The sequence below is a fragment of the Brachycentrus maculatus genome, unplaced genomic scaffold (genome assembly GCF_059751285.1).
Source record: "Brachycentrus maculatus isolate JH-2025_06_01 unplaced genomic scaffold, ASM5975128v1 h1tg000304l, whole genome shotgun sequence".
Taxonomy (NCBI): Eukaryota; Metazoa; Arthropoda; class Insecta; order Trichoptera; family Brachycentridae; genus Brachycentrus; species Brachycentrus maculatus.
The window spans coordinates 270,016-283,932 of NW_028281054.1; the positions used below are offsets into that span (position 1 = coordinate 270,016).

Here is a 13,917-nt window from a genome sequence, read left to right on the forward strand (position 1 = left end):
GTCACTTCCTAACTATAAAGCGATAGTTATTTAATATTTCAGGCTAATGCATGATACCTTGTAATATGTTTCTCCTTGTTTAGATAACTACTTTTCGAACCAATAATATACGTAAAAAGAGAAAACATATTATTTTATCATAAAGTATACAACATGTAATATATAATGCACAAACTAGCTACGATCGTTAAAAAGGATTAAAAAAAATAGAATATTCTCCTTATGATTCATCGTTTACTTTGTGTAATATCACTTAGAAACACATTTTAATGACAAAATAGAAATATAATAAATATTATTTACTTTTTTAGGAATAAAGTATAAATAATTTGGGGGTAGAAAAGCTTTAAATGACACAAGGATCTCGTGAATAAATCAGATTTTTATATATGTTTTTTTACTTACAGATTAACTGTTTTATATTTCCTTTTTAGACAGGCGTCGTTGGGGTGTGATGTTAAAAAAATACTATCACTAAAATGTCAATTAGGTTGTCGGAACAGTAGATGTTGGAAAGGGAACATGTTCGAACTAAGGGGTGAGAGTAGATTAAATTGGTTTTGTATCGTAGGAAATAGTTTTACAGACGTAATGTCAATTTGGGTTTAAATTTATTTCACTTTAAAAATGTATTATAGAAGTGTGTAATTGAAAAAAAAAACAACAAAGCTAAAAGGATTATTTTTTTACATATGTATATTAATTCAGTAGTCACTTTGTGGTCATACCGATTCATTTTTAACCTGTCCGGGAGTATGGGCATAAATGAATGTGAGTGCAAATTTTCCTTAAAGGGCTATCGACGTTAATGAACGTCGAAATCCGCCTGTCAGTTAGTATGATGTAACTTGTATAGCAATGACATCTGTGGATATTTGCGTGTAATTTTGTCATAATTGAAAAATATTTCGAAAAGGGGTTTTTTTTCTAAAAAAAATATTTTAACATAATTTCTATCTTCGTAATACATCGATTTGATATAATGATATATGAAAAAAATATTTTTTCATGTAAAAAAAATCCACTTCCAAGAGAAGGTCGGGAGTCAATTTTTGCACTCCCGGAAAGGTTAATTAAAATTTTACATGTTAAATTACTTTTTCTTAAAATGTATGTGACACAGTTTCGATGTATTAATCAATCGATCAATCATCAATTACGTTAGCTATGGTTTTCAGAATTAAAATCCCTCCCAGGAAAGTACACAAATCATAATTATGAAAACTTATATTTGTTGAACTTCAAGATACAAAATACAGAATCTCATTAAACAAAAACTAATACATAACTTTTTTGATAAAAAGAATTTAAATTATAATGCAATAAAGCAAAATAAAGCAAATAAATGCTAACTGCTTACATTATCCATAAAGTCATTGAAAGAACGAGTTCTTGCCTATTAAAAGCTTTCCCTTTTCCAGCAAAGATGGCGGTTGTAAACAAAACTGTTGTAATATATATATCTAGGAGATGCAAAAATTTAGCTGTGTGGTTTTCAATTATGGGTAGAATTGGTAAATGTAACACGTGTGTAAAGTGATCACTTAACCAAGCCTATGACAGTACGACTGTCATGCCTTGTAAATGTCAAGACTTCCATATTCTTCTTCATCTTTGCTGAGATGTCAAGAATAAAAATAAATAAATAACGCTTTATTTCGATTTTTCTAGGTCTTCCTACGTGTCTGTGCTGACCATAGTGGCTTTCTCTACGGAGCGTTATCTCGCCATATGTCACCCCCTGCATCTCTACACTATGTCGGGCCTTCAGAGACCCGTTAGGATCATCGCAGCGCTGTGGATAGTCTCGCTGGCGTGCGCTATGCCATTTTTCTTGCACACGACCATCAACTATCTGGACTATCCACCAAGTAAGACCCACGAGTATTAATATTAAAGTGATTATTCGTTTTTCCAATTTTTAACCAAATATTTATTTTTGAAACTTCTAACCAACTTAACTTACTAACTAACTACACAGAGAAAAGAACGCCACAGCAATCTCTCTTTTGCAAGCAATCTTCGCCTATTCCATAATCAGGCATACCCGCTGATTATTCCGACTCCTGACTGGATCACTTTCAAGTATTTGGGAATGAATTTAACATTTCATGATAATTTCTGCTTATGGAAACTAATTTCAACCATAGACGTCACTCGTTTAACTACAATATATGAAAAATACGGTTGATCTCTTCAATTGTAGCATATATTCAACTTTCCGCGAGAAATGTAGTTGTCAATCAAAGGTGGTATTGAGTACATAAAATGATCACTTAAACAAGTAAATGACAGATTATAGGCCCTCTGAATGCCCAGACTTCCATATTTCCATCTCAAAAGACTTTTTTTTCTGTTGATATAATAAAGAAAATTGCATTTTTCTTTATTTCAACAATCAAACACGTATTTTTTATAATACACCATTAAAAAAAATAAGGTAGAAAATATTTTTTTTTCTAATAATATTGAGGAAAGATCAAATAAATGAACGCTCACTTTTTTTAAAAATAATTTTTTTGAATGGAAAATCTTTAAAATTAATTTATTAATTTTCATTCTATACCTTGTGGTGAAGTATGCAAGCCTGTAGTCTCGTATGCACTTTTAATTATACTATACATAAAATACAGTTAAAAATAAAAATTAAATAGTGAAATCGTGATTTTTCTTTAAATTTTAATCAAATGATTTATGGCGGAAATACCGTCTAAATTTAGACGCGTTAAAGTGTTGCCAAGAGAGGTAGAATGCAAATTGTTCTACACCTTAAATTATCTCTCAAGTTCCTACCCTTTTAGAACCTGAAATGTTATTACGCGGGATAAATTACGTTTCCTTCGCAGTACATCATTTTACAACTGTAATTATACAAAGTACGCTGGAAATGCGATTTACGAGATTCGAATATGGTATTACTTATTTAGGAATGTTTTTCGTTAATTCTCAGGTTTTTAAAATGTTACAGAAAGGCATATTAAATCATATCTTTATCATAAGAACGGATGAGAATAATAATGTAAAAGTGATTTAGTATGTACTTTCATATGATTATCTCTTCACTAAAAAAAATAAAGTATGTCATCAGTATAAGTACCTTTTTTTTACAGATGTTAAACTAAATGATTCTATTTATTTGGGTTGAAAATCTTGGCGAAATTCTGAACCAGATTTTTTTTACTTACATAAAAGTTTACGTACGACAGAATATTAACAATAAATAAATTATTTTTGACATCTCATCAAAGATGAAGAAGAATATGGAAGTCTGGGCATTTACGGGGCTGACGACCGTCATAGGCTGGTTTGAGTGATCACTTTAAACACGTGTAACATTCACCAATTCAGCCCATTATTGATATCCACACTACTCAAGCTCTTGGAAGTTCTATATACATGAACCAATTTTGAAACATGGTTCTTGAATCACTAGAACTTCACTAGAGACATCTATTGGTGAGATGAAAAGAAGCTTTTGTTGAGCAGAAACTCTTTTATAAAAACATGAGAAATGCCAGAAGATATCATTTTCATTTTTATTATTAAAACTTTTAATTTGACCAGATAATTTACGTACAACATTTTCAGTGTATCCAAATACTCCAATTTGGAGATAATCCAGATTTTGTTAGCAAGTATTTGGACACACTCAAAATGTTGTAGTTAAGACTAATTTAACTTATTTATTACGGGTAAAAGAAATATCATAAAAAGTGATCGAAATCCCGAATTGGTGCATTCTTGCATAACAGAGTTCAGTCCAAATTTACTTTGCTGGATTCCTATGATAATTTTCGATATAATTCAAGTTGAAGTAACACAATACGTGGTTCACCGTTTGATGGAAACTGAATTGTGCCAAAAACAATTTAACAAGCGGGTAGCATTTCCTAGCTACTAACCAACTAATCTATGAGCAAAGCCAAAGTTGTACAATTGTTTTGTGGCAGAATACGTAGCATAAACAATGCACCGAGTACACTTGATGTACCATATATCGTACGGAATGCAATTTCATCTCCAAATTTGGCCATTAAACAAAACGTAAAAATAATGAATGCAAATTTGTGTTGAGAAATAATGGATGTTATCTACTTATAAGTTGTACATATCCAGGTTGGTTAATATCACTTTTTCTTATAATCTATTGTGACCCGTTTTTCGATGCATTTCATTTTCAAAGACCGTATATCAGGATATGTCTAAAATTTCGAGGACACCCTTGGGACGTTGAAGGAAGAAGAGGGAGTAAGAGCTGTTCTATTATTTTATTTAAAAAATTATCAGTGGGAACGAAGACAATGATGGTATTTACCAAGTGAAACTTAAATTGAAAATGCATAGATATTAGGTGACAACTACTACCAAGTAACTGCTGAATCAAACAATGTAATGAATTAATTCGTAAACGTTAAAAATATTTAAAAAAATCAATTGGTGTTTGATTGGTCAAATAAGGAAGGAATGTAATATTGAGATAAGGATTATCGATAAAATTAAGAAAGCTGTGTTGAGACGGTTTTGACACGTGGAAAATACGAGTGAAGAAAGAACGGTTAAACAAATTTTATTTGGAAAAAAAGCAGAGGAAGACTTTAAAAATTCTTATATTCAACGTTCTTGTTTGGCACACAACAATGAATTTAGCTTTATTGATTTCACAAAAACTAAACTATTTACACTAAAAATATGGTAAACACACATCCATCGATTCAACTTCTCTGTTAAATAAAAACTTCCACTGCCTATTCCAATTCTTTTGCCTCTCTTTTATAAATAAAAATAATTATTAAATTTAAAAAAAATAATTGTATGTAACTTATAATATATATTTAATTTTTTGTTTTTGTTACTGTTAACGCTCATTCTGCGAAAACCTGTATTTGGAGTTTTTTTCAATAATTAAGGTGTATACTTATATATTATTGTTCTCTGTTGGTTTTCCAAATAAAATATTTTTTTTCTTGAAAAACTGAGGAAAACTTAGGACGATCAGGTTTGTCAAATACTTGAAAGCAGCCAAAAGCAGGTCAGGAGTCGAAGTATGTATGTGAGAGGAGATGCGTGAATGTAAAAAAGGCGAAGAATGTTTGCAAAAACAGAATCGTATGGCGTTATATTATCTCTACCTACCCCTGCGGGGAACAGTGTGATGGTTAGTTAGTTAGTTAGTTTATATTGTAATTTATTGACTTCACAATTCGACGTGGATCGAATAAAAAAGCTTACTAATAAAAAATATATACCAGGAGTACAGAATCTAAAAGAAGTAACGTAGAATCGTAAAAATTGGTTAGAAAAATGATTGTGGTCAACTACACTTGTCATATTTCATTCTGTGCGCCGCTGCCGCCCGCTCCCCATAGTGCTTTGTCACGTACCGAGCTTTCGGGGTTGTGCACAATCAAAAGGAGATAAGTTAAGATAATGATGTTAGATGTTACTCGACAGAGCAGTAATTGAACACAGTGCGCTAGTAGTCAGGAAACCAAATACGATGTGGATTACAAAATTTAATCATTATTTCTCCACCAATCAATTTTATACCTCGTAGTCATGTGAGATAAACCAAAAAGAAAAGTATTAATTTGACTAAAACATCCACATTATAAAGGGTTTCTTTAATATCTTGAATGTTTTTTTGCAGATACTTTGTGGCACATTTTATAAATTTTATAAAATAAAACAACTTTGTTTTTAACCACTTTTTATTGGTACACATTTTCCAACCGGTTTCGACAAGAACCTTGTCATCATCAGGGTTTATGTACTAATTCTAAAACATTAGTTAGGTAATAGTTAATAACCCTAACCATAAGATGCCAAAAACATCCGTACACCATATGAAATTGTGATTTCAAAAATGTGATTAAAAAAAAACGAGAAAAAACTCTTAAATGTTTCTTTAATATTTAATTAAATTGAAAAAATGAAATTAATTAACAATATATTATAAATTACTCTATTACACACTGCATTATTCATGCTATGAATGATATTTTAAATATTATAGGTGTATCAATTTGAGATGAAACATCTATTGTTTTTAAATGAAAGAAGATGCAAGTCTAAGTATCCCAGAGATTATGAACTGGAATTTGGCTATTAAAATAATTTTGAAACGCGTTTTCCCATTATTATTTTTGTGATATGGTAATATAATACTCTTCTTATCATTTATCATTCACTTTGTGTAAATTAATTTTTCCATTAAAAATAAGTAAAGCAATTAATAAAAATCCACACATTGTTGCCGTCTCGCTTCCACACAGTTGTGGCGCGCAGTAGTTAGAATGAAATGAATAAAATATCACATAGATTTTTTAAGTTTTCTGTTTTTCATAGAATGTATAGTCTAAATGGCCACTAATGGACCGTAAATATCCAGACTTCCATATTTTTCTTCATCTATATTAAAATGCACATGTTCTCGAACTGTTTGCGACTTTGCCTGTTTTCTAACTATGCACAAAAAAAAAATGAAAATTTTTGAAAAAATTATTGCTTATTAAAAAATTTAAAAATACCAGGAGCACAGCGTTTGATGTAGGTACGTATTGAAAGGTTATTTTTTTACGATTTGTGGAGAAGGTTTTAGAACTTAAGAAGCCGCTAGCGGTTATCTCTACCGTACGATCTCATAAAAACTATCCACTTAACCAAGAGCAGTAAATTCACACTCCATTACGCATAAAAGTAATTCGTTTTCGACGATGAACCAGTTTTTTTTTACATGAAAATCGACACTACGAAAATAATGAAAAAAAATCATTAAAATGTTAATTTATAGGATGGGTAAATTACATAAAATGGGGAGTTAAAAAGATGCTTTCAAAAACTCTATCGCCAATATTTAATACCAAAAAATAATCTTTTAAGATTTCATATTTTAAAAAGCCTTTTAAAATATGCTCAACAGAATGAAAAGGGAAATAATGATATAAAAAGTGTCTAAAAAAATACCAATTTAAAAATTTATATTTTAGTACATTTTTTACTAAAATGGAAAAAAATCTATGTTCCTTCGGGGTCAACTATTGAAATTCATAAATAAACATTAAGTTTATTATTTATTTTTAGACATCTCATCAAAGACGAAGAACAATAAGTTTGGGTATTTACTGGGCTGATGACCGTCATAGGCTGGTTTTAGTGATCACGTATATGGTACACGTTTAACATAAAATAGTATGTAAATAACTCCTATGATTGGAGATAATCCAGATTTGTGAACAAGTATTTGGAAACACTCAAAATTTATTAAGTTTATTAACCTTTTCTACTTTTGACACTTTTATTCTAACCGGTCTCAAGCAAAAAACTCATCCTCTTTGGGAATGTAAATATATTAAACGTTAAACTTACAATTTTTAAGTTAATTTGTGCCTAAAGAAGACAAAATATTTGTCGACATCGTTTGGAATAAAATTATTAAAAATGGGAGTGATAAAAAACAATGTTGTATTTTTTATACAAAAAAAAAATTGTTAAAAAAAATATGAAATGTGTCATGAATACGGTTTTGTATTAATACAAGTATGTCGGAGTTCATAAAAAATGAGTTAAGATTAGAAAGTTATAATAGTGACCGAAGTATGGTTCTTATGATACATATTTATTATTTATCAAAATGATATGTTCCTTCGATGATCTTTGATCACAGCATGAACATTAAAATATTTAAAAATTTACAACTAACTAAAACTAACTAACTAATCATCACGCCGCTTCCCCGCAGGGGTAGGCAGAGAGAATAAAACGCCACACCACTCTGTCTTTGCAAACATTCTTCGCCTCTTCCACGTTCATGCATCTCCTCATACATACCCGCCGATTGTTACGACTCCTAACCTGACCACTTTCAAGTATTTGGCATATCTGATCGTACCATGTTTTCTTGGTCTTCTCTGCTCTTTTTTCCACTTACATTCGCCTCATAAATTTGTTTTACAGTTCTTTCCTCACTCATTCGTTCTACATGTCCAAACCATCTCAACACACCTTTCTTAATTTTATCGATAATGCTTATGTCAGCTTTGCATTCCTTCCTTATTTCACTATTCGCACAACTATCATACATAAAATTTATAAATGTCATACATACAAATTTATAAATATTTATATATATATATATATTAAATACTAAATCCAATTTTCGTGGCACACTGTACAACCGACGTGTATTCTCTGAAAGAAAACTCAATTCAGTATGAGAATAAACACGGTACACGGTACTCAACAAATAATGGCCAGACGCAAACATAACAAGTTTTCTCTTTACACAACCCAGAAAACGGAAGATAAATTTTAAATCCTTTGTAAGAAAAGAAAATTGACTTTCTTCGAGTTACACGAAGCTTTTCATTCCATATTCAAGATGTAGAATTATGCAAATCATTGCGGTAAAAATGACGAATATCGAATTTGAAATTATTCAATTTCGACGAAAATTTATAAGGTTAATTGATTTGAAAAAAAATCACAATGTTAAATGACTCGTTTAACAAGATGGATTTCATGATAGTTAATTTTTTAATAAAGTTAAATTTTAAAGTGACAATGAAAATTAATCTTACTTGACTTGGAAAAAAAGATAGTTTGAAGATTCCATATGTTCTACATGTCAAAAAAAAAGATAAATTGAGTATGTTTTTATTAAATGATCCTTTATTTATATATTAATAGTAATTTTTGAAAAAAAATATGTATAAAATAAAGTTAATGCTATGAACATGATATTTTGGCAATGAATTAAAAAAACAGAAATTTTGTTGGATTTTATGTATTCTACGTAAATAAAAAATTAAAGTTTAGATAGAAACCTGTATATTTATATATTATATAAATAATTATCGAGGAAAATATTTCATTTATACGACCCAAGACATTTTGACAGTAAATTTGAAAAAACTTTTTGTGGATTTAATGTGTAAAAAATATTGAAATAATAATTCAATGTAAAGTGTTATTATTTAAAATAATAATGGATTGGATATACCATCATTATATTTGTAATTGAATTAGTTACAAATTAAAAGTTACCAATAATATTTTGATATGGGTTAGTTGTGCTTAATAATTTATACGTGTCCGGAATCGAAGGGTATAATATACATATTGTCAAATTAGTCGATTCTAAAATGGATAACCTGAATAGCCTTTCATTTAAAAAAATAATTAAGCGAATTTAATATATTTTTTTTAAATATTAATTTTAAAACGAATATTTTTCGATACATTTAAGCTTTTAAAATAATTTTAAAAGGTTTACAGATTTATAAGGTTTAATGTTTATCATTTTACCGCATTCATCGTATGAATAACGCTGCATATTTAATGTATTTTGTCTGTTTTTTACATTCTTCTCGATTTTCTCAATTTTGTTACATCATCGTCGACAGTATTACAACGTGTGGGATAAAAGCTATCGAAAGCTTGTGCGACACAAGGTTGACAGAGAAAGCTGAAGAGGTCGATATTGATGAAGAGGAGCCGCTGCCTGTATTTTCATTTTCAGAAGCGTTGCACACTCTTTGAAAGACTGAAAATTTTCTACTACGCATATTCAACAACCGATGAAGAAAAAAATATTGGTTACAAAGTCTAAAATATACTATTATAAAATAAAAACTTATTGAAATAAAACAGTAGAAAAACGAATGTCGATCACAGATTATTTATAATGGGCTAATGTTAAATATTTTTTAGTTTAATTCAGATTTGTATTATTTAAAAAAAAAGATACATCTAAAACTTGTCATCTACTTTTTTTAACCTACCAATGGTTATGCAGATTGGGAGGACGGTATCTTTACTCAATCGTATCTCCTTGTAGATAGACCTCTTTATCCCTTATTCATTGTTTTACTGCATTCACAGTTTATTTCAATGGATCCCTTTAAAAATTATAGATAGAGGTTTTACTGTATATATATATATATATATATATATAGATCTAACGAAAAACACAAAAGAGATAAACTGATCTAGCGGGCGTATCTTTTCAACGTTTTTTTGTTGCATCCATCCATGATTGATGCATGAATTTAACAAGATAAGTAAATTTAACCCAACCAAATTCTCCGTCCAATTTTTTTATGCAACAGGGATGAACGAAATACGTTGAACTACGTACAACCCAATTGAGAAAAACGTTTTGAGGTCATTTAGCATTCCCCTTTTACTCCACCCCTTCGGTATTACATTTTCTTGTTTCCTTCCGCAAACTGCCAATTCATGTATACGATATTAATCTAAATATTTTTATCAAGTCTGTCATTTTGGAATTCGCATATGAAAAAGATGTACAAACTTCCCTTATGCCCTACAAAGGCTTTCTGAGCCCTCAAAAGCCTTCAGTGTAGTAAGGAAAAGAAGGGATGTTTATTTTTACTTTTTCAATAGGCTCGAACATCAAACAAACATGTTTTTTTTTTAATTTTGGATGGTGAAAAAATCATAAATGTTTTCATGAAATCGATTAATTTATATTATTCTCAATATTATTAATATTTAAAGCATTTACTTTGTGGTTAGTCATTTTTACTTATTTATTTTTGTACAAAAATGTTAATAAAATCAATATATAACCACTCACCGAGATTTTTACGTCTACCGGTTTCGAGACGTACCCGTCTCTTCGTCAGGACAATCACTAACACAGCATGCAAACAATACTACCCTTCACCACCATAGCACCATTTACACACTCAAAACTACCCAAAATGATTAATTTATTTCTAACTAAACTACGATTAATTTATTTCGACTATAAAAACGATTCTACTGTATGTATTTTCTTTGCTCAAAGGTAAATAAAAACCATTTTTTCCATATTAAATAAATAATTTATTATTTTCATCATATCGTTAATTGAATTACACATTTTTTTTATGTCTTCACACTTGACCTTCATACTTAACCAAAAATATATATTTTTTTTGATAAATAGATTAAAAGCTTCTTAATTTTAAACAGTTCATCGAATTAAAATAATTACGACTTGTACGAAGGAACTGTTAAATGTTACATGCTAGTTATTTAATGATAAATGATGCGTCAAGTGCATCATGTGTGATATAACAATAATACCATCTGCGCACAGGATATATGCGTAATCAAATTATGATTTATCGGATACAACTATTTCAAATATAGGGTAATACACATATTTCATTCGCAGATTTTTAAAAAGAATTATGTAAAAATATTTTTTATCAATGTATTGAAGCATAAAAAGGCAAAATTTCTATTAGTACGAGTATATGACAAATTTCTTTATTCACAAATATTCCCCATTCGTGAAAATAGCCTTTTTTTAACCGGCTATGCTAACTGACGGCTGGAGGACTTTCTGAATTCGACTGAAACAATAGACAATGAGTCTATCATTTGTTAAATACAACTATTTTGAAATAGTGGTTTTCCCATGTAAAACTTGACTTAAAAATGGATACGTATTTACCACAAAGTGACTGCCGAATCAGTTCTTCTTTAAACACTTATCCACACCCGATGGTGCAAAAGGTACTACATCACATAAACGCAGTGTTATCATGATTGTAAACACATGAAAGGAAGGTGATCAGCCCTCCACTTTAGGTTGGGGGTGCAGGTATCCAGAGTTAAATTAAATAAATATTGGAGTGAAAAAAAACACCTCAACTTATTTGACCCCCCTTTGGGAATCGAACCCGGAACCCTCAGTACTAATGATTGGAGGCGAAAATTTTATTATTTTAGTTTTACTTGATAAATACCGCTTAGTTATAAATATTGGAATTGTTTTTATCCAAGTAAAACTTCGGTTAATAAATGGATATTTATTTTTGGACTCTTTTATTTTTGGTACTTTCTTTTTATTTCAAATACATTTTATTTTTTTCTCAACTCTCTTCAATGGAAATAATCCGGTCCTTATCTTAATCCGGGTTACTTTATTTTTTCACCCTCTATGGTCTACTGTACTGTGAAATACTCCCACGATACCGTGCTCGAATACTTATGTTGGTATCTGTTTATAAAAAAGTGAATTCGCCCACAAAAAACGGTATGTATTTGATATTTGATATTTGTTGAGCAAATAAATTTCTACATTTCAGTTGCAGAAAATACTAATTTTCGAGCTTTTTTGACTCATTCAACCCTTTCCAGGAAATGCTAATGTTCAACCCCTAAATCGACTTTGAAGTGGCGACAGTCAAACATTTTTTTCTGTTAATTAAAGACTCCTCTGTTTCCGAAAGGTACATAAAATCATGAATAACAAAGCAATTATGGTAATTCGAATTAATTTAAGTTCATTGAATATTTATTGGGCTGTTCAGGCTTTCAACATGATTTTTTTGTTCAATCAATTTACCAAGATATCAGTTTACTAAGAAAGAATCAAAATAAATGTATACAGACAAACATTTTTGTCCATACGTATGAAATATCGGTTTTTCACTTCAAATTACACGTTTTGCAATACAAATTGGAAGCCTTACAAAACAAATTAGACGTTTTACAAAACAAATTGGACGTTTTACAAACCACATTATACGACTTAAAAATAAATCAGACATTTAACAAAACAAAATGGACGCCTTAAAAATCGAATTAGACGTTAGTTATATGATTTAAAAAAAAAAATTAATAAAAAAAATATATTCATAAAAGTACAACATATATAGTCAACGTGAATACCTCCCTATAATTATTATTCTTAAGACTAGCAAGAGCTTAAGTCATCAAGTTGGCAAGCCTGCTCGGCGCACTGTCATAGTCTGTGCGCGAGATGTGTACTGATGTCTTCAGACCACTTTGAATCATAATTATCCATTCCATCATTATTGACCATAAACCGATGAATGATAAGAGTGTCATTAAAATCTAACCCTGATTTTTAGGGTCCACTAAGATGTACATTTCATTTATTTAAAAAAAAATGAGAAAAATGTTTCGCCATGTAAGGGCATTATCAAACTACGAACAGTTTGATAATGCCCTAATAAAGCGAAACAACTGTCGCGAATTGAATTTTACATTTTATTTTTTGAAAAATAAAATATACAACTGAGTAGACCTTAAAAATCAATGATTGATTTTAAAATTTAAAATATAAATTATGGAGTTTTATAAATTAAACGCCAAATCAATAAATACGAGTATTTTAATACCATACCACAAAGTTAACAATTCTTTTAGTTTAATAAATATAAACGGGTATATTAAGAGTTTTTTTTTCTTTTATTACTACAAGCAAATGTAATAGTACCTACGTAAATATTTTTTTCCTGAATTATTTAAACTCAGGTGCTGTTGGGATTTTCAGTAAAAAAATCTCTTTACCGTTATTATTGAAAACATCATAAAGTTATCCACTGTTTCAATTTATGGTATTTTGTGAAATGTTTACCAACAAAGTTGTCGTGTATTTCTCCGCCGCGTTCTCTCTGCTGTTCGTGAAATGGAACTAGCACAACAAATGAAAAACAATATTGTGAAATCCATGATATTTCAGGAATACTGAAGTTTTGAACCTTTATAACGAAACGCTAAAGACTTGATATTTAGCTTCAAAATTTAATATTATAGCATAAAAATATTATTTTTTCCACGTATATTTTATTTACAACATTTTGAGTGTGTCCAAATCCTTGTTCACAAATTCTGGATTATATCCAATTACAGGAGTATTTTTCATATTATTTTTTTAGATCTCATCAAAGATGAAGAAGAATATGGAAGTCCGGGTATTTACGGGGCTGACGACCGTCATAGGCTGGTTTAAGTGATCACTCACGTGACACACGTGTAACATTCACCAATTCTACCCATTATTGACAACCTCACTACTCAAATTCTCTTATTTTATCTGGTGAAATTTGTACACATACAAAATATTGTAATTTTAATCTTTCTTTAAAATTACGA

At 29.7% G+C, this 13,917-nt stretch overlaps 1 protein-coding gene across 2 annotated transcripts in view; it reads left to right on the plus strand.

Moving 5' to 3' along the window:
* LOC148304784 (neuropeptides capa receptor-like) overlaps nucleotides 1-13,917 on the plus strand; it is a 256,462-nt gene that overhangs the window by 197,771 nt on the left and 44,774 nt on the right. For both annotated transcript variants that reach the window (XM_088267738.1, XM_088267739.1), the window contains one exon: nucleotides 1,672-1,871. In XM_088267738.1, the coding sequence (XP_088123864.1) occupies nucleotides 1,672-1,871 (200 nt within the window). The remainder of the gene's footprint in view (nucleotides 1-1,671; nucleotides 1,872-13,917) is intronic.